Source organism: Aquarana catesbeiana, linkage group LG06 (genome assembly GCF_042186555.1).
Source record: "Aquarana catesbeiana isolate 2022-GZ linkage group LG06, ASM4218655v1, whole genome shotgun sequence".
NCBI classification, from domain to species: Eukaryota; Metazoa; Chordata; class Amphibia; order Anura; family Ranidae; genus Aquarana; species Aquarana catesbeiana.
In genome coordinates this window covers 393,168,381-393,188,793 of record NC_133329.1, presented here as the reverse complement: position 1 = coordinate 393,188,793, position 20,413 = coordinate 393,168,381, and the positions used below count along the sequence as shown (strand labels likewise).

Here is a 20,413-nt window from a genome sequence, read left to right as displayed (position 1 = left end):
ACACATCCTCAAAACATCAGCGATCCACCTCCGTGTTTCACAGTAGGAATGGTGTACCTTTCATCATAGGCCTTGTTGACTAATTTCAAAATGTAGCGTTTATGGTTGTGGCCAAAAAGCAAAATTTTGCTCTCATTACTCCAAATGACTTTGTGCCAGAAGCTTTAAGGCTTGTCTCTGTGCTGTTTGGCGTATTGTAAGCAGGAAACTTTGTGGCATTTGCGTAGTAATGGCTTTCTTCTGGCGACTCAACCATGCATCCCCTCTTTCTTCAAGTGTCTCCTTATTGTGCATCTTGAAACAGCCACACCACATGTTTTCAGAGTGTCCTGTATTTCAACTGAAGTTCTTTGTGGGTTTTTCTTTGCACCCCAAACAATTTTCCTGGCAGTTGTGGCTGAAATTTTAGTTGGTCTACCTGACCGTGGTTTGGTTTCAACAGAACCCCTCATTTTCCACTTCTTGATGAGTGTTCGAACACTGCTGATTGGCATTCTCAATTCCTTGGATATCTTTTTATATCTTTTTCACAGTTTTATACAGTTCAACTACCTTTTCCCACAGATCCTTTGACAATTCTTTTCCTTTCCCCATGACTCAGAATCCAGAAACGTCAGTGCAGCACTGAATGAAGGATGCAAGGGTCTGTCAGGAGTCCAGAAACTCATTGACCTTTTATACTCACACACTATGTACAAGCAATAGGTGAGGATGGTTACCTTTAATAGCCATTCAAACCCCTTTGTGTTAACTTGTGTGCATGTTATCAGGCCAAAATCACCAGGGTATGTAAACTTTTTTTTATCAGGGTCATTTGGGTAGTTTCTGTTGTTATTATGATTTAAAAAGAGTAAACACAGTTGATTGATAATAAATGGCTTCAGTCAAACACTAACTATGAGTGAAAGAAAAGTTTTTGTGTTATCATTCATATTCTCTGAAAAAATGGCCAAGAAATCATAAATTCTGCCAGGGTATGTAAACTTATGAGCACAACTGTATGTGAATGGATTATGACAATGAACACTTCTCTATTTAGCATCTTTTTAAGCTAAAAAGGCAGCAGACGGGAGTATACCAATGCTACGGCGTGGCAAAAATGATGCCGTTCCTATAACAAGACTTATTCAAATGCATGGTGCCACACTGCAATGGTTCTGCGACAAAGTGGTGCAGGTTTTTAGGGGTTAAAACAGGCAACATAATGTTTCCTTAGCGCTTTTCAATTGCCCTCTGCAAAGCAATTCGCTCTGCAGAGGGCTAAGGCATGTATGCAGAAAAAAACAGGAGTTCTATTACTGCCTTATTGTATCCAAAACTAGAAAAAAAAATGTTTGGCCTGACATACACTTTAAAAGTATTGAAGCCAAATGCAGCCGGATAGCATTTGCAGAGGGGTGGACAATGGCAGCCGGGATTACTTTACTCACCCTTTACTGGAGGGTGTGTGAAGCAAACACTATTTTTCTCGGAAAGTGAAAGTGAAAGGTTGCGTCTTACTTTATTTGCTAAACATTAACCATGAAAAATATTATGATGGAAATTTCCATGACAAGCTCTATAAGACATATAAATAAGCTGCACTGTAGACGGGACTGATATGAGCTGGAAGAAGATATCTTGGAACAATGCTAGACTGGCTGTTGAATTTGGTTTTCTTTACGCTGAGTGAAGAGGAAAAGAAAAAGGCCAATGAATGTAAACAGCGAACCCTGAATATCCTCAATGATGCTCTGAAAAAGAAGGTCTCACTCCTGGTGGATAATCCAGCTGAGTTCAGTGATCAGGAGAAGCTCAGTAACTTCCCATTAATCAGCACAGAGCTGGTGAAAAACCTGATCAGCCAACTCCAGAAAGTGACATTCGGTAGAGGGAGATCCCAAGAGCTAATTGCTTATCTACATTCAACAAATGATGGAACTGTATATTTGTGTCCACAGTTTTGGAAACGACCTGAATTCCTGCAACTCGGCTCTCGCCCAGATATCCTCATCAATGTAACCTCAATGTTACTTGGGTATAAATATACCATTGAGAAGAACACAGAAAAGGTAAAAGGGTCCCAACAACACAAGCTGTGCCCTATTTCAGCACACAGCATTCAGTTAGCATTTTCAGTTTGTATGGTTCATGAAGGTTCTTACACTAATGGCTCTTATTCCTGTTGTGGGGAGACATCCAGGGATACTGTGTGCAATAAATCCAAAATGAGTTTAGTATTAAGGCTTTTATATAGTAAGAAAGCCTCTATGTTAAGTAAAGAAGAATGTAAATTGGCAAATGAGGCTAAACAACGAGCCCTGAATATCCTCAATGACGCTCTGAAGAAGAAGGACAGCCTTCTGGTAGATGATCCAGATGAATTTGGTAAAGAAAAGAAGTTCAGCTTGTTTCCATTAATCAGCACAGATCTGGTGAAAGATTTGATCGGTGAACTCCAAAAAGTGACATTTAAGAGAAACAAAGATCCAGAAGGAGAAATAAAATTAATTGCCTATGTGCGCCCAACTGATGGAGATAGAACTGTGTATCTGTCTCAATTATTTTTTGGGCAGTGTGAATTTCTACAGAACAATTCCCGACCAGAGACCCTCATCCATGAGGTCTCCCACTTTTTGGGTTACGGACACACCATTAAGGAAAATGAAGGAAAATTGAAAACATCTCAACAGCATAAACTATGCCCCGTTTCAGTTCACGGCATTGAAACAGCACTTTCAATTCTCATGAATCATAGGGGGACTTACACCGATGGCTCATATTCCTGCTGTGGGGAGACATCCCGAGACACTGTCTGTGAGAATTCAATCATGACACAAGAATTAAGGTATGTGTCTATTGAGATAATTTGTTTATTTACCAATCTTCTGTTATTATATCTTTCTGGAATTTAGTTCAACTCTCATGCCTCTACACCCCTTTTGGACCAAAGCTAATTTTACATTCTCACTATGGCCCTTTGATTTAGCTATTTATTTTCCAGTGCATCAGATAATGAAGCAATATTTGCAAAACATGAGAACGTTTTTTTTGAAAATTAAATGAAGGCAGGGAATGTGTGGCCTGGGGTGTCATGGAGTATGGCGATTGTGAACAAAGCTCTGCTCATAATCGATCCTGGTTTTGCCATCCTCTGGGTGTTTGTGCCCTTTTTTGCTTAGCCTGCCATCCCCTGGGGGTACCACCCCCACCTGTCCATTATGTCCCTACCTTAGAAGGTCCCAAATGCCGGCTCTAAGCCCAACAAATTCAGGCAGCAAGACAAGGAGCCACATGGAGGAGATGGTAAACTGTCTTCCCCCTGATCTGGAGCAGCCGACTGCCGTCACAGCATGGGTGCTTGATGCCATCTCTTCCTGTCAAGCAATGCTCACCTACTAAGTAGAGGAGGTGAAGACGATTATTTTTATTTAGGATTTACATATATAGCGCCAACAGTTTTCACACACCACTTTACAATCTAAAGGGAGACAGTACAGTTGCAATACAATAAAATACAAGAGGGTTAAAGCGTTTGTTAACCCAAAAAATAAAGCATGTTATACAGCACAGTGCTTGTCCTGTGTCATTTGGCCCTCTGTAACACCTAAAAACTTGGCTGATCCTGCCAGTTTCTCCCTACCCCTCTGTAAACTGACCACGGTGTATCATGGCTGCTGAGCCCTGAGACCGTGGTCAGTTTACGTGCCTCCGTCATCAGCAGCCTGCTATCTGCTCTCCTCTCTGCTCCTGTGTCCTCCTCCATGGGGTATGTTGGTATCACCAGGTACCACCCCATATGGGTGTGAGGTCACCTCACAGAACTGGGTAAACTACAGGGTTTCTCAGAGTGGTACACCCAAGGTATTCACTATTTACATCAACTATACAGTGATGGACACTTGGAATCCTTTGAGAATCTACGCTCTGAGTTCAGTATTCAGTCCCCCAGATTCTACCAATATCTTCAACTTCGACATGCCCTGACAATACAGGCTAGGAATACATCATTCAGGCAGATAGATGCTCCCCTCTTAGACAAATTGGCCACTACCCCGGATAAGAAAGGCCTTATAATTTCCCTATATGGGTCATTAATGTACCGTCTATAAGGAAATGCAGCTACCAGGAAGGAGAGGTTGGTCTAGGGATATCCCGAACTTAGAGGGGGAAATTTGGCAGCCGCTGCTGGAACAGGTTCCTCTGGTGTCCTCTTCCCCTCCCAATGCTTATCACAACTCTTCATTGTCCACAGAGTTCAAGGCACACCTCAAACTTTACATAAATGGTCTCGTAGAAACAGCTCGGAGTGTCCTAGATGTGGAAATCTGGAAGCTGACCATATACATATGTTCTGGAATCGTCCAAAGCTAGTACGGTACTGGAGTAAGATGATTAACACCATTAATCTGACATTTCAAGTGCATCTGAATAATGACCCTTTGATGTGTATTTTAGGCTATCTAGATGAAGAACTGTTCACGCCTGGGGTTAGAACGGCTCTAACTAGATTACTGTTTCTGGCTCATAAGTGTGTCTTGCTGAAATGGATTGCCCCCTAAATTTGAAGACTGGCGTACACAAGTAAACTCATCTCTCCTTAAAGAGAAACATATACTCAAGGCTCGGGGCAGTCCATTAAAATTTGAGAAATTATGGGAACCATGGTTACAGGCACCTGGTCTGGCTCCGATGGCGTTAGAGTCCCTTCGGTTACTTCAATGCTAATGCACAGTTCTGTGAGGTTTTGGATTATGGGAGCAATGACACATGTGTTAAGCAATGTAGCAGGTTCTAAATAATGTGTAGAAGGATGGTTCATAGATGTAGGTTTTGTTTTTGTTTTTTTTGTATGTGTATTTTCCTTATGTATTTGGAGGGATAGATTGGGTATTTCTCAACTCACGGGAAGGCTGACAGTAGCAAAGCATACTCAGAGTCGAGCTATCCTTGACCTACAGTATATATATCTCTGGAATCGGCTGGAGGCCTTTTCTCCCTGTTGGCTTCTATGGTGTTTATCATTTAGCAATGGTAGATCATATCAGTTATGTATGAGAGTGCATAGTCTGTGTCCCCTGTAAATCCCCTTTTGGGTTTTTCTTTTTGTCCTTTGACTTTTTTTGGTTATGTTGTGGATTGTTAAATGAAAAACTTTCAATAAAAAATATAAAAAAAAAAAAAAAAAAAAAAAAAAAGAATTTGAATCGGTCGATAATTTTTCAACCGATCCGAATTTGAATCGTTCCAAAAATTTCAACAAAATTCATTACTATTTAATTTGGAGATTCGGATACATCTGAATCTCTGAATAACAAAAATTCATTCGAATTTACATTCACACCAAAACGAACTCTAACCACTTAAAGCGGGGGTTCACCCACACCGCCAAAAAAAAAAAAATATTAAAAGCCAGCAGCTACAAATACTGCAGCTGCTGACTTTTAATACATGGCCACTTACCTGTCCCTGGGTCCAGCCATGTCGGCAGGGGACGCCGAGAACCCGCTCGGTTCTCGGCAGCTGCCGCCGCCATCCTAGGTGAGGGAATCAGGAAGTGAAGCGTTGCGGCTTCACTTCCCGGTTCCCTACTGCGCATGTGCGAGTCGCGCTGCGCGTCCCAAGTGGTCCCTGCTCTCTCCTGGGAGCTGTGTGTTCCCAGCAGACAGCGCGGTGGGGACAGGAAGAGGCATAGACTCCCATGGGAGTCTATGCCGGAAGTGGGTGCAAATACCTGTCTTAGACAGGTATCTGCACCCCCCTCCCTCCTGAAAGGTGCCAAATGTGACACCGGAGGGGGGGAGGGTTCTGAAAAGCTGAAGTTCCATTTTTGTGTGGAACTCCGCTTTAAAGACCAGCCTCGTTTTGGATTCTAGGTGTTTACATGTTTAAAACAGTTTTTTTTGCTAGAAAATTACTTAGAACCCCCAAACATTATATATTGTTTTTTTTCTAACACCCTAGAGAATAAAATAGCGGTCATTGCAATACTTTTTTTTGCACTGTATTTGCGCAGCGGTCTTATAAGCGCACTTTTTTTGGAAAAAATTCACTTTTTTGAATAAAAAAATATGACAACAGTAAAGTTAGCCCAATTTTTTTTTTTATATTGTGAAATATAATGTTACGCCAAGTAAATTGATACCCAACATGTCACGCTTCAAAATTGCGTCCGCTCGTTGAATGGCGTCAAACTTTTACCCTTAAAAATCTCCATAGGCGACTTTTAAAAAAATTCTACAGGTTGCATGTTTTCCGTTACAGAGGAGGTCTAGGGCTAGAATTATTGTTCTCGCTCTACCGGTCGCGGCGACACCTCACATGTGTGGTTTGACCACCGTTTTCATATGCGGGCGCTACTAACGTATGCGTTCGCTTCTGCGCGCGAGCTCGTCGGGACAGGGCGCTTTAAAAACATTTTTTTTTTTTTTATTATTTATTTTACTTTATTTTATTTATTTTTTCACTGTTTAAAAAAAAAAAAAAATTTGGATCACTTTTATTCCTATTACAAGGAATGTAAACATCCCTTGTAAAAGAAAAAAGCATGACAGGTCCTCCTAAGCATTCCAGAAAGTTGCAAAAAGGGGGCTGCAGCGGTAGCAGTTGTAAAACTTGTTAGAAGTTTTGTGAAAAGGAAAAGGAAAAAAAGTAGTCCTGCTTCTTTCAGAGTGTGGAGAGAAGATGCCTTGTACACATGCTCCGATTATCGGATGATAAAAATCGCTTTCGGATCGATCGTTCGATAATCTGACCGTTAGTACACAGCTTTCGACAGCCGATCACGACAGTCCGTCCAACAAAATCCGAAGGGGCAAACACGAAAACTTTGCTCGGACGACAGCCCATCGCACGACAATCGTTTAATCAGTACAGTATGCGTCCGCTAAAAATCGATAGACGAACACCAAGCATGTTCGGAAACACGAAAATAAACAAGAAGGACACAGGGGGGGTCACACGTATTTGACATCATTTCAAATACGTAGCTACGCACAGCGGAAGGTTTTTCCAGAATTGTACGCCAAAAATCTTACTTTTCGTAGAACACATTTTGCACTGTTGTATTCGATATTAGTTCTATGCAAAAAAATGTGATAATCGGAACGTGTGTACGAGGTATAAGGCGCTCCTGTGTCCTGTGTAATGTATGATTAGGAAAATAAAGTTTATGAATTTCCCTCAAAATCCAGCATCAATCACAGGGTCAGGCAAGGTGATCCACGTCAATGAACCGTCACCCGCAGACCTGTATGCTTTTGACTCCCATCACTAAATGACAATGACGTTACCTGAAATAAGTGCACCAACCCTATTCAAGATGTTATGTATATGTTGTTTTTTTTTATCAGAACTGCCAGGAAGAAGAGAGATATATTGCACCCTACTGGAGGGCCACTGGATCTTCCCGAAGTACCGCAGTGAGTTTATTTGTGAATGCAGAGATCTATAACAGGTTTTCTTTCATGAAAAGTCAGGATGAGTGCTGATATTTTACATTTGTTTTGTTTTGTTTTTTCCATGAATTTCAACATTAAAGTGATTGTAAAGTTTCTTCTTTTTCTTTTTTTTACTAAAATAATAAACATGTTATACTCACCTGCTCTATGCAATGGTATTGCACAGAGTGGTCCCCTTTCTCCTCCTCTGAGGTCCCCCTCCGATTCTCTGCTATTCCTCCTAACCGAATGCCCCCATAGCAAGCTGCTTACTTTGGGGGCACTTCTGCAGGCTGAATCCTGAGCTGGACTGTGTGCGTCTATAGAAACACCCAGCACAGTTCAGCCCCACCCCCCCCCCACTCCCTCATCCAAGGATTTGATTGACAGCAGCAGGAGCCAATAGCTCCTGCTGCTGCCTCTGAGTCCTGTGAGGAGAGAGCAGTGCTGGATTGAGATTGGGCTCAGGTAAGTGTTTAGGGGTAACTAGGAGGGGAGACGATAATTGAAGGTTTTTTTACCTTCTTGCAGAGAATGCATTAAAGTAAAAAATATAAACACAGAAAATATTAATTATTAAAGTAAAAAAAACTTATGCCTTTATAACCACTTTAAAGCTGAACTTCAGGTAATCAGCCAAACACATAGATGAAATACATATAAGGGTGATCAGTGGTGTTTGATCGCTCAGTTCTCACTGAGGAGGCGACGGGGGACAGAAGCAGCATTGGATCGATGCTGCACCCACGTAGGTTTGTTTTTTTAAAAATGCCATATTTCTCTAGGGATGGGCTAGATGTTCAAGTCGAACGTAAGTTCGACTTGAACATCACCTGTTCATTTGTTCATAGAACAAACGAACATATGGGGCGTTTGTGGCAAATTCGACCGCCCCATAATGCACTGTGAGATTGCAGTGCATTGACGGCTGCTGATTGGCCAAAGCAAGCACCTGACCTGCATGCTTTGGCCAACCACAGCGTGATGTGCTGTGAGAGCTATCATTGGTCAAAGGTAGGGTGCTTTCAGCCAATCATGGCTCAGGGGCTAGTCGAACGTAAATGGCTCAGGGGCTAGACGAACGTAAGTTCGACTTGAACATCACCTGTTTGTTTGTTTATAGAACAAACGAACATATGGGGCGTTTGCGGCAAATTTGACCTCCGCGGAGCGCCCCATAATGCACTGTGAGATTGCAGTGCATTGACGGATGCTGATTGGCCAAAGCATGCACCTTACCTGCATGCTTTGGCCAACCACAGTGCGATATGCTGTGAGAGCTATGATTGGCCAAAGGTAAAATGCCTTTGGCCAATCATGGCTCAGGGGCTAAGTCCATGCCCCACACAATATAAGGCCGTTGCTTACATGGCGGCCATATATAGTGAATGAATGGAGATTAGGCAGGTAGTGTAGTGTGCAATCAGTCAGTGTAGTATATATAATACAGTTCAGAGTATATAGTGCAGTCAGTGTAGTATATATAATACATTACAGAGTATATAGTGCAGTCCGTGTAGTATATATAATACATTGAAGACTATATAGTGCAGTCCGTGTAGTATATATAATACATTGAAGACTATATAGTGCAGTCCGTGTAGTATATATAATGCATTGCAGAGTATATAGTGCAGTCAGTGTAGTATATATAATACATTCCAGAGTATATAGTGTAGTATATATAATACAGTTCAGAGTATATAGTGCAGTCCGTGTAGTATATATAATACATTGCAGAGTATATAGTGCAGTCCGTGTAGTATATATAATACATTACAGAGTATATAGTGCAGTCAATGTAGTATATATAATACATTGCAGAGTGTATAGTGCAGTCTGTGTAGTATATATAATACATTGCAGAGTATATAGTGTAGTCCGTGTAGTATATATAATACATTGCAGAGTATATAGTGTAGTCCGTGTAGTATATATAATACATTCCAGAGTATATAGTGCAGTCAGTGTAGTATAAATAATACATTGCAGAGTCTATAGTGCAGTCCGTGTAGTATATATAATACATTACAGAGTATATAGTGCAGTCAGTGCAGTATATATAATACAGTTCAGAGTAGATAGTGCAGTCCGTGTAGTATATGTAATTCAGTGGAGAATATATAGTGCAGTCAGTGTAGTATATATAATACAGTGCAGGATATATATATTGCAGAGTATATAATACAGTGTACTGAAGTGGTAAGGGGAACCCTATGACAGAATTAAGAAAAAAAAACGACATGGGGTCCCGCCCAAAATCCAGGCCCTTTGGGTCTGGTATAGATTTTAAGGGGAACTCCACGCCAAAATAGAAAAAAAAAAACAGCGTGCCCCCCCCCCAATCCATACTAGGCCCTGTGGGTCTGACATAGATTTTAAGGGGGAAAAAAATCCTTACCAGACCCTTATCTGAGCGTGCAGCCTGGCAGGCAGGAAAGGGAGGGGACCAGCGAGCGCTTATCAGAATCTGGAAGCCCCCTCTAGCAAGGGGGCCCCCCAGATCCCCCCTACCCATTCACCAAAAAAAGTGTCAAAAAGTAAAAACCACAACAGACAGTTTTTGACAATTCCTTTATTAAAAAAAAAAAGTGTCCCGCGATGTCCATCCATCTTCAATCACGCCACCCGAATGTGTGCCGCTAAAGTGTTCGGGTGTGGTTTGAAGAAATGAAGAAAAAGTGGCAACCTTACCGCTAGGTTGTGGCCTGCAATGGATTTCTCTAGGGTGACCCAGATCTTGTCTCTCGGGTTATAATGCCAATCCATTTAAGAATACAGACTAGCGCCATTGCCTTATAATACAAAGAAATATCAGGCAGACCTAGTCCCCCATCCTCCTTACGTCTGCTAAGACGCTTCTTCAAAATGGGATTGTGGACTTCAATGTGTAGCTGGCTGGTAGGAAGGTTTAACCCCTTGACACTAGCCACATGCAAATATGCGGCCTTTAAGCTCCTGGGCCCCGAAAGGCCGCATATTTATGTGAAGTGAGGTCAATACAGCTGTGCCGAGAGTGTGCGCCCTGCATGCTCCCGGCACAGTTACCGGCGTCTACCCGAAAGCTCCAGATCGCTGCTTGCAATCAGGAGTTTTTGGATCACGTGACTGCCAATCACAGCAGTCACGTGATCTTAAACCCCGCCCCACCTCCCGGCATCCCAAACCTCTTAAAGGGCCAGGAGGTGCATAAGGAGGTTAAAGAGGCGGCCCAGTCTCCCCACGAAAAATTAAAAGTCAGCAGCTACAAATACTGCAGCTGCTGACTTTTATAATATATGCACACTTACCTGTCCAGGGAGCCTGTCATGTCGGCACCCCAGCCGATCTTTGGATTGGCTGTCGGGTGCTGCCGCCACCATTCCTGTTAAAGGAAGCTGGGAGTGAAGCCTTTCAGCTTCACAGCCGGTTCCCTACTGTGCATGCACGAAGCGCGCTGTGCTTTCTAATTGGTCCGGCGGGGGAGGAGGAGGAGGGAACCGAACTTCTGAGAGACGGCGCTGCGGCCCTAACTCCAGGAAATGGGGAACGTTTACTTGTCAAAAACAGGTACCTGTTCCCCCCTCCCCCCTGAAAGGTGCCAAATGTGGCACTGGAGGGGGGGGGGGGGGGAGACGGATAAGCAGAAGTTCTACTTTTGAGTGGAACTCCGCTTTAACATCCTGTGCTGCTATACTCATATGGGACACTTACGTTTCAACCTGTCAAACAGAAGAGGCTGTCCAAAAGTCAACAATGGAGGCTGCCACATTCATTGTTTTTGTGGACATCATGGTGTGTTATATTTATGATATTTTCTCTTTCAGAAACCTAAATGAAATGAGTGACTTCAACAGACTGAGTTGCTTAGGGATGATGTTCTTGCTTGAAGAGATAAGGTGAGTCCATATGTAGATGGTCATTTTTGTATGTTATTCTAAGTTAGGCTAGCCATAGATCATCAGATCTCTCACTGAAAATGAAGAGTGCTTAGAGTTTCTTTGTAAATAAAATACTTGTTTTCACCTTTTTTTCAACCTTTGCAGCCACTTCCTGCCTACATGTGCTCCAGCGATGGCTGCATCGCATTTCTCAGGGCTTGTTACCTAATGGTGACAACAGTAAAACACATAGCTCCCAACTGTCCCTGATTTGGAGCAATGTCCCTCTGTCCCTCATTCCACCTCATTTGTCCCTCATTTTGGTCTGATCTATATAGTTTACATACCGAATATTAAGCTGCGCTATAAACTAATTTGAAATCCTCTACCAAAACTTTTGCAAGTTATGTGGATATACAGTTGTGCATATATATAATATCACATAGACATTCACTAACACCAGTGATGAGTGCCCAAAAACAAACAGTGAAAAATATATACCAAAAATTAAAAGAAAAAAGTTTATATAAATGAAATGAAAATTATTGTAAATGGTAAAGTCCACTCAAATAGACAAAATGAAAAGTCCACTATTATAGATAGTCTTCCGGGGGGGGACTTAATGTTCTTCTATGATCGGCATGCGATCATAGAAGCACCCTACCTTTGACCAATGATAGCTCTCACAGCACATCACGCTGTGGTTGGCAATTCCAACACTGGAGGTGATAAGTGTAGGGGTGCAGTATAAAAAGTGCCTCCACCACGAGAAATGCTGCCGCTTACCAGCTCCTTAGATCTCTTTTTACGGAGATCTAACGTGCCTTAGGCTTCTAACCCAGCCTCGGGTATTGTGGTGGCTGTCAGCACTAAGAGGATTCCCCACGGTCTCAGGATGAGATGTCATCTCGTGTGGCAAACAATCGTTCATATGCCGTAAAAAGATATAAAGCTTCCATAGTGTATTACGTTTTAAAAAGTTTATTAGATTAAAAAATATTGTACTTACAGTTATGCAGATGGTTTTCAGCGATAGATAAATAGAATCAAAAACACGAGCCGGCCGGCTCTCGTAAGCTGCCTGTAACTTCCGGGTCCAGCGCAGTATGTGATGACGTCAGCACGCCGCTCCTCCCTACGCCGTTTCGTCACAGATGACGTCTTCCAGGGATAGTTGTAAATAAAATGCACTTTTTATCTTTCAAAAAGTGTTTCCCAGAGCTAAACCTTTCATCCAATTTCTAAATTGCTGCATTTGTACATTTTAAAAGACAATATAAAGGAATAGTAGTGGTAAAAAAAAGCACTTGTGGATTTAATTAACCTTTTTTTGGGTTAATTTTCCTTTAAGGGGGTGTGGCAGGGGGTGTGTCCTATGCCTACATACATTTGTTAGTAGGTGTCCCTCATTCCCATCTCAAAATGTTGGGAGATATGGTAAAACATGCCTTGCAATGTGTGTCGGCATGGCTGCTTGTACTCTGTATTTTGGTTTTTTTTAAATTTCTGCCCATGCAGTCCTAATATTTACACTTTGTCATACAGCACAACCCTGTCTGCCAGGGTAAGACCTGATCTTCCTCTGCTGCAATTGGGAAATACCGCATTTATTGGCGTATAACACGCACCCAAGTTTAGGAGGGAAGTTTAAGGAAAAAAACTTTTAGGAGGGAAGTTTAAGGAAAAAAACATTTTAAATGCCCATCAATGCAGCCTTCCCCAGTGTCCATCTGCAGCATGTTTTGGTTTTAAATTTAGCGCCGCTGAGATCTTCGGCTCCTCTCGCCGCAGACATAGAATGAGCCGAGTGTACTCGTGTACTCGGCTACTCGGCTCCGCTCGCAGTAACGCCCTCGTCCCGCCCCTTGGCCCGGCTCTTATGATGGACACAACACCGGTCCAATGGCGGGACATAAAGGCTAGGAGGCGGGACTGGCGTGACTGCGAGCGGAGCCGAGTACACAGTACACTCGGCTCGGCTCAGTCAATGTCGGCGGCGCTCCACAGACAGCGGAGATCGGCGGGGATCGGCGTATAACACGCACCCACGATTTTCCCCTGCTTTTAAGGGGAAAAAAGTGCGTGTTATATGCCGATAAATACAGTACTTAAAGAGCTTAAGTCGTTTTTTGTGTTTATTAACCACTTGCCTACTGGCCATTTTTCCCCTTTCCTGCCTAACTTTCAATGCTGTCACACTTTGAATGACAATTGCGCAGTCATGCTACACTGTACTCATATGAAATGTTTATCATTTTTTTCACACAAATAGAGCTTTCTTTTGGTGGTATTTAATCACCTACTGTTTTTTTTTTTTTTTTTTGCTAAATAAGCGAAAAAAGACTAAACATTTAGAAAAAACAAACAACACGTTTTTCATAGTTTGTTATAAAATTTTGCAAACAGGTAATTTTTCTCCTTCACTAATGTGCGCTGATAAGGTGGCACTGATGAGGCGGCACTAATAGGCGGCACTAATGGAGACTGATGGACACTGATAGGTAGCACTGATGAGGAGGCACTGGTTGGCATCACTGATGGGCACTGATTAGCAGCACTGTTGGGGCTGCACTGATAATCAGGATACTGATAATCAGGGCCGATTATCAGTGTAGATGTCCCCCTCACACAAGCTGGTTACCGGTTCTCCTCTCACTGTCAGTGTGAGGAAAGAAATGCATATAAACAGCTTGTGTTTACATCGTGATCAGCTGTGATTGACCCTTTACCAGGGGCGGACTGACCATTGAGCCACTCGGGCACTGTCCGAGGGCCCTGGGCCACTAGGGGGCCCCATCAGTGTTGTCAGCCTCAGTAAAACCAGGGACAGTATGTATAAATCTGTGTTTTTTTTACATCTGTCTGTGTATACTGTGTGTACATGTATGTGTATACTGTGTGATTGTATACTGTGTGGCCCCATAATCTCTGATTGCCTGGGGGCCCCATAATCTCCTATTGCCCGGGGGCCCCATGAGTTATCAGTCCGCCCCTGCCCTTTACCCCGATCTGTGATCAGCTGTGCCTGAAGGACATGGCGATCACAGAGCTCGCCGCCTGCGATCACAGGAGGACGTCATATGGGGCCCTCCCAGAACTAGCCGACCACACTGTAGCTGTCATTCGGCTATAGCACGGTTGGAAAGTGGTTAAAAAGTCAGCAGCTACAAAAACTGTAGCCGTTTCTGACTTTTGATAAACACACACCCACCTGTCGCAGGATCCAGCCAAGTACTCACCCGAGCCAAGCAGCTTGCTATGGGGGGCACTCGAGCCAAGCCACAGCTCCCTGTGTCCATTCAGACACAGAGCCACGGCACAGCCCCGCCTCTTTCTCTCCTCATTGGCTAACTGCCTTTGATTAACAGCAGCGGGAGCCAATGGTGCCATGCTGCTGTCTCAGCCAATGAGGAGGGAGAGTCCCGGGCAGCCGAGTCTCTCGTGCAACATCGCTGGATCTAGATGGGGATCAGCTAAGTATTAGGGGGTGCTGAGGGGGGCTTCTGCACACAGAAGGCTTTTTATCTTCGTTGGATGATACTTTTATGTTTGTTGGATGGTTCATTTTGGTACATTGATAACACTGTTAAATGCCTTTGTTCAGGTTAACCACTTCCGGACCGCAACGCGCTGACATACGTCCTAACTTTGAAGAGGAATATCGTTGTTATGGCAGCAGCTAGCTGCCATAACCCTGGTATCCTCTTTTTCAGCCAGCAGTCTGGTTTCCGATAATAGTGGTCTCTGCGGCGGATTCGCTGCGAGACCACTTTTATTGGCGGCGGGAGATGGCCCTTTTATCGCCGCGCTCCGGAGCCCTCCGCTGCTTACCGGAGCCGCCGGCAGTGGCGGAGGCGATCGGATCCTCTCACGTCAGTGGCATGGGGCCGAGTGAAAGGAAGATGGCCCCCAACAATCTCCATACCATTGCAGGGCCCATAGCTGTTAAAGGGCCATTTATTTATTTATTTCTTTTTTAAATGACAATTTTTTTTTTTTATTGCATTTTAGTGTAAATATGAGATCTGATGTCTTTTTGACTCCAGATCTCATATTTAAGAGGTCCTGTCTTTTTTTCTATTACAAGGGATGTTTACATTCCTTGTAATAGGAATAAAAGTGACGCAATTATTTTTTTAAAAGAACAGTGTAAAAATAAAAAAATAAAAGGTAAAATAAATAAGAAATTTTTTTTTTTTTTTTTAAACGCACCAGTCCCGCCGAGCTCGCGTGCAGAAGCGAACGCATATGTGAGTAGCTCCCGCATATAAAAACGTATGTTCAAACCACACATGTGAGGTATCACCACGATCATTAGAGCGAGAACAATAATTCTAGCACTTTTTAAACGTCGCCTATGGAGATTTTTAAGGGTAAAAGTTTGTCGCCATTCCACGAGCGGTCGCAATTTTGAAGCGTGACATGTTGGGTATCAATTTACTTGGCGTAACATTATCTTTCATAATATAAATAAAAAATTGGGCTAACTTTACTGTTGTCTTATTTTTTAGATCAAAAAAGTGTATTTTTTCCAAAAAAAGTGCGCTTGTAAGAGCGCTGCGCAAATACGGTGTGACAGAAAGTATTGGAACGACCGCTATTTTATTCTCTAGGGTGTATATGGTGTATAATGTTTGGGGTTTCTAAGTAATTTTCTAGCACAAAAACTTTTAACTTGTAAACAACAAATCTCAAAAAGAGGCTCCGTCCTTAATTGGTTAAACTTTGAACGTATCAGCTATGGTTTTGCTGGCATTTGTTCTGTGGTACATGATTTTACTGGCTTTTGACTGATTTTGTACAATAATTGAAGTGCACTGCTTGGCTATGGTGTACCGGACTGTCTTTAATAAAGTTTTCTTTGGATAAAAAAATAAATAAAGTAAGCTTGCAGGGGTAAAAGTGAAATAACAACATTTTTCTATATGTCACTTTTGCTGTACAAGTAAAAACAACATTGTTTCCTCGCACAATCAATACCAGAGCCTCCGGATTGTGGTATGGATTTTAAAGAGGGAAACCCTGCGCATAAAAAAATAAAAATAAACATGAGGTCTCCCCTAAAATTATTACCAGATCCATCGGATTTCCTACAGATTTTAAGGGGGTTCCCGTCAAATCCATACCAGTCCCTTAATCTGAGCGCACAGCCTTGCAGGCCACATACATAGCTCCCAACTGTCCCTGATTTCGAGGGACTGTCCCTGATTTGGAGCAATGTCCCTCTGTCCCTCTTTCTTCCTCATTTGTCCCTCTTTTTGGTCTGATCTATATAGTTGTATATTAAATGCACTTTTTATCTTTCAAAAAGAGTTTCCCAGCGCTAAACCTTTCATCCAAATTCTAAATTGCTGCATTTGTCAATTTTAAAAGCCAATATAAAGGAATAGTAGTGGTAAAAAAAAAGTCCTTATGGATTTAAATAACCTTTTGTTTTTTGTTAATTCTCCTTTAAAGGGGTGTGGCAGGGGGCGTGTCCTATGCCTACATACGTTTTTCCAGTAGGTGTCCCTCATTCCCATCTCAAAATATTGGGAGGTATGCACATGCTTTCAACATGGTGGTGGGGGGGGATTCCCTTTCATGTAAGGCCGGCCATAGACGGTTCGAATCTCGGCCGGTTCAGCAGGAATCAGGTAAGATTCGAACCATTAACAGGCAGGCTGAATGTACCAAGTTGATCGATCAATCCAGCCTGCTGGATTCGCTTGCAATGATCACAAGCGGCTGCTATAGCCGCTAGCGATAATCACTGTCTTCTCCCGGTGGGGGCAGCTTCCCCCCGCCAGGAGAAGACAATTGCGCGGCCGGAGGGATTCCCGCCAACAATGTCTTGGTGCGGAAACCGTGCAAATTTCTTTCCTGCATCCCGTGGTTACAGGAAAGAAATTTGGTCTATGGCCTGCCTAAGTGCCACGGGCTGGTGACATCACTTTGCTAACAAACATCGACAGTAGGAAGCGGTGATGCATAATAGCGGTAGTAATGTCACTATTATACATGACGATCGGCTCCCTCCAAGCAAGTAAATGTTTCTCACCACATTATGTAAAAGTATGCTTTAAATCTCATATTTTAACTCTCGTTTCCCTACATGAATGTCTTTTCACAGCCTGTTATCTATTATGGAAGATTTCTTGGTTAAAATCAACAGCATCACAACCCAGCCCCAGGTGGGCGCTTTTCTGGAAGCTTCATCGATCGCACTTCCAAGTGGAAAGTGAACATGTCAAGGACTGGGCAAAATAGGACGCGGACGCCTGAAACTCATAAACACCTACAAGAAAGAACGTTTTTTTTTTTTGTGAACCTCGGCTACACTTAACTGCTCAACTAAAAAAGTAACTAAAGGAAGTCTCTGAGCTCCTTATGCAGCTGAGAACAGAGGGAATGTGATCACTTATAAAAAATATTATAGATACTTTATTTTCCCTTTTGTGTATAGATAAAAAAAAATGTTTTGCCTTTTATTTCTAAATTAAACTGAATGGGTTGTTTTACAAGGTGAGGGTTCACATATACAGTGGAACCTTGGTTTACGAGTATTTTGACAGCGTTTTGAAAGACGAGCAACTTTTTTAAAAATCTGACTCGGTTTGCAAGTGTTGTCTCCCAAAACGAGCCGAATTCAAGCTAATGGGCGGTGCAGTAACGCATTCGGCCAGAGGTGCGGGGGGGCGCCGGTGACCTCGGAACAGTTCGGCGTAGTTCGGAAATACTCGGAATCACGCGGAAATACTCTGGAACACTCCGTTCCCGAGTGTTTCTGAGCCTTTCCGAGGCTTTCCGAGTTCAGCCGAGCTGTCCTCGAGTATTTCCGAGGCTCTCCGGCGCCCCCCCCACTTCTGGCCACATGTGGTATTGCATGCAATAGAAGTTAATGCGGAACGCATTATCTTCGTTTCCATTTTCTATGGGGAAACTCGCTTTGATATGTGAGTGCTTTGGATTACAAGCATTCTGCTGGAATGGATTATGCTCGTAATCCAAGCTTCCACTGTACTGTAAAGTTTCAACACACTGCCTGGCAGAAAACTGATTGTTCCTTTTCTTCTTGTGTAGGTACTTTTAGTTTTATCTAGTTGATACAGCAACGTGATTATTTTAAATAGTGGATTAAAACCAGTGACAGCTGTTTTTTTTTGTTTTTTTTTGGGGGGGGGGGCAAACAACCACTCCTTCCCACCGCTGTTTGCCAGTGGGTCCGGCACCTAACCCATCTAGGTGGGTGGCGGGCAGCGTGCAGCGGCCCCGTGTCCTCTTTTCCATCAGCGGCTTCCAGCGTGCAGCTCCTCCCCTCCTCCTAGGCGTTCCAATAGGATCGCCTGTCCTTTCAGACAATCGGGTGACGGGTCTCAAAACCCGCTTCCTGATTGGCCCGGGAGGAGGATCAGTGTTACAATAGCGAATATTGTGAGCGCATTCTCTGCTCCCCCGAGCCCACCCTATTTTGAAGCCTATTAGAGCCTCTGTGCACAATTCCTCCCATATTTCTTTTAAAGGGGAATAAACCCTGATGGGTTTTACTTTTTCTTTGTTCCCCTGCAAATTAAAAGTATAATGGGCTACTATACATCGCATACTAGCCTATTATGTGGCACTTACTTGCAAATGAAGCTCGCGCTATCCCCACTGGTGGCCGCATCCATCTTCGCCCCTCTTCCTTCTGATTCCGTGCTTAGTTTCTTTGACGGCGGAACCCCCAAATATGTGCATCACATTGCGAATTTAGGCGTTTGCATTTTTTATGCTCCTTCGGTTTTATTAGCGCGCCTCTGGTCTAAATACAATCAGGCATTTATTCCAATCGACCCAGCGCCCTTTATAACGCCCTTCAATTGTCCAACCATGCTTTCCTAGGCACCCATTTGAGTCCTCTGTAGCCAAATACAGGGTTGGGTTTGATTGACATCCCCTTTTTCCTGGTGGTGCTCGCTTGATGTTCCGGCAGTTTGGCACGTGTTTTTATTCTTTTTGTATGAATTGGTTATTCCCCTGATGAAGCCAATGTTTTGGCGAAACTAGTAGGGATCAACGGTTTTATCAATCATCATTCAACATCTTAGGTATCGATTAATATGGTTCAAGCCTATTCTTTGTTTAAATTAAATGGTCCTGATATATTTGTATGAATTCATGTATATATTTTTAAAATTGTATATTAATAAGGATATATTTTTATAATGAATGTGTTCTAAACCTGTTCTTGGCACCGCAATAATTCCATTTTTGCTGCTTTCCCCTAACTATCTAGTTCAGGGATGAGGTGCCGTATCTATTAGGACATCCCATCCAAAAACCCCCTATTTCTACACTTTGAATGACTATTGCGAGGTCATACAACACTGTAACCATGTGAAATTGTTATCATTTTCTTCACACAAATAGAGCTTTCTTTTGGTAGTATTTAATCACTCCTGAGTTTTTTTTTTTTTTTTTTTTTCTTAAAAAAAAAAAAGACCAAAAAATGTGAAAAAAAACAAACATTTTTTTCTTAGTTTCTGCCAGTAAATTTTTGTAAATAAGTAATTTTTCTCCTTCACTGATGGGCGCTTATGAGGCAGCACTAATAGGCACTGATAGGCTGCACTGATGGGCACTGATTAGGTGGCACTGATGAGGAGGCACGAATATGCCGCACTGATGGGTGGCACTGGGCACAGATAAGTGGCACTGGTGGGCACAGATAGGCAGCACTGATGGGCAGCATTGATGGGCAGCAGTAATGAGCATTGATGGGCAGCAGTGATAGGCGGCACTGATAGCCAGCACTGACTGGCATCACAAATGGCCACTGATTGCTGGCACTTGTGGGCACAGATTGGTGGCAATTGTGGGCACTGGTTGCTGGCAGTGGTGGGCATACATTGCTGGCACTGGTGGGCACTTCATTGTAATCAGGGCACTGATGATCAGAACCCTGATTACATCCTTAGATGTCCTCTGTGAGGAGATGCCGCTGATCGGCTCTCCTCTCCTCACACTCTGTCAATGTGAGGCGAGGAGCGCCGATTACCGGCATCTCCGCGTTTATATGTGACCGGCTGTGATTGGACACAGCTGATCACATGGTTAAAGAGCTGCGGCTCTTTACACAGATCGGGGTCGCGCCGCGTCCTAGCAACACGGCGGGGG

General features: G+C 43.1%; 1 protein-coding gene across 1 annotated transcript; it reads left to right on the top strand.

Annotated features, from left to right (window-relative positions):
- Positions 1 to 1,520: 1,520 nt before the first annotated feature.
- Positions 1,521 to 19,714, top strand: LOC141147201 (uncharacterized). Its single transcript, XM_073634357.1, has 4 exons — positions 1,521 to 2,827; positions 7,332 to 7,400; positions 11,225 to 11,296; positions 17,391 to 19,714. The coding sequence occupies exons 1-4, from the start codon at positions 1,629 to 1,631 to the stop codon at positions 17,500 to 17,502; spliced, it is 1,452 nt and encodes a 483-aa protein (XP_073490458.1). The 5' UTR covers positions 1,521 to 1,628; the 3' UTR covers positions 17,503 to 19,714.
- The last annotated feature ends 699 nt before the right edge of the window (positions 19,715 to 20,413 follow it).

Bases quoted from the DNA above. Each gene is read 5' to 3' on its own strand.
- LOC141147201 (XM_073634357.1), top strand. From the start codon at position 1,629: ATGCTAGACTGGCTGTTGAATTTGGTTTTCTTTACGCTGAGTGAAGAG. The intron at 2,828-7,331 runs GTATGTGTCTAT...TTTTTTTATCAG, and splicing joins ATCATGACACAAGAATTAAG to AACTGCCAGGAAGAAGAGAG. The intron at 7,401-11,224 runs GTGAGTTTATTT...TTTCTCTTTCAG, and splicing joins GATCTTCCCGAAGTACCGCA to AAACCTAAATGAAATGAGTG.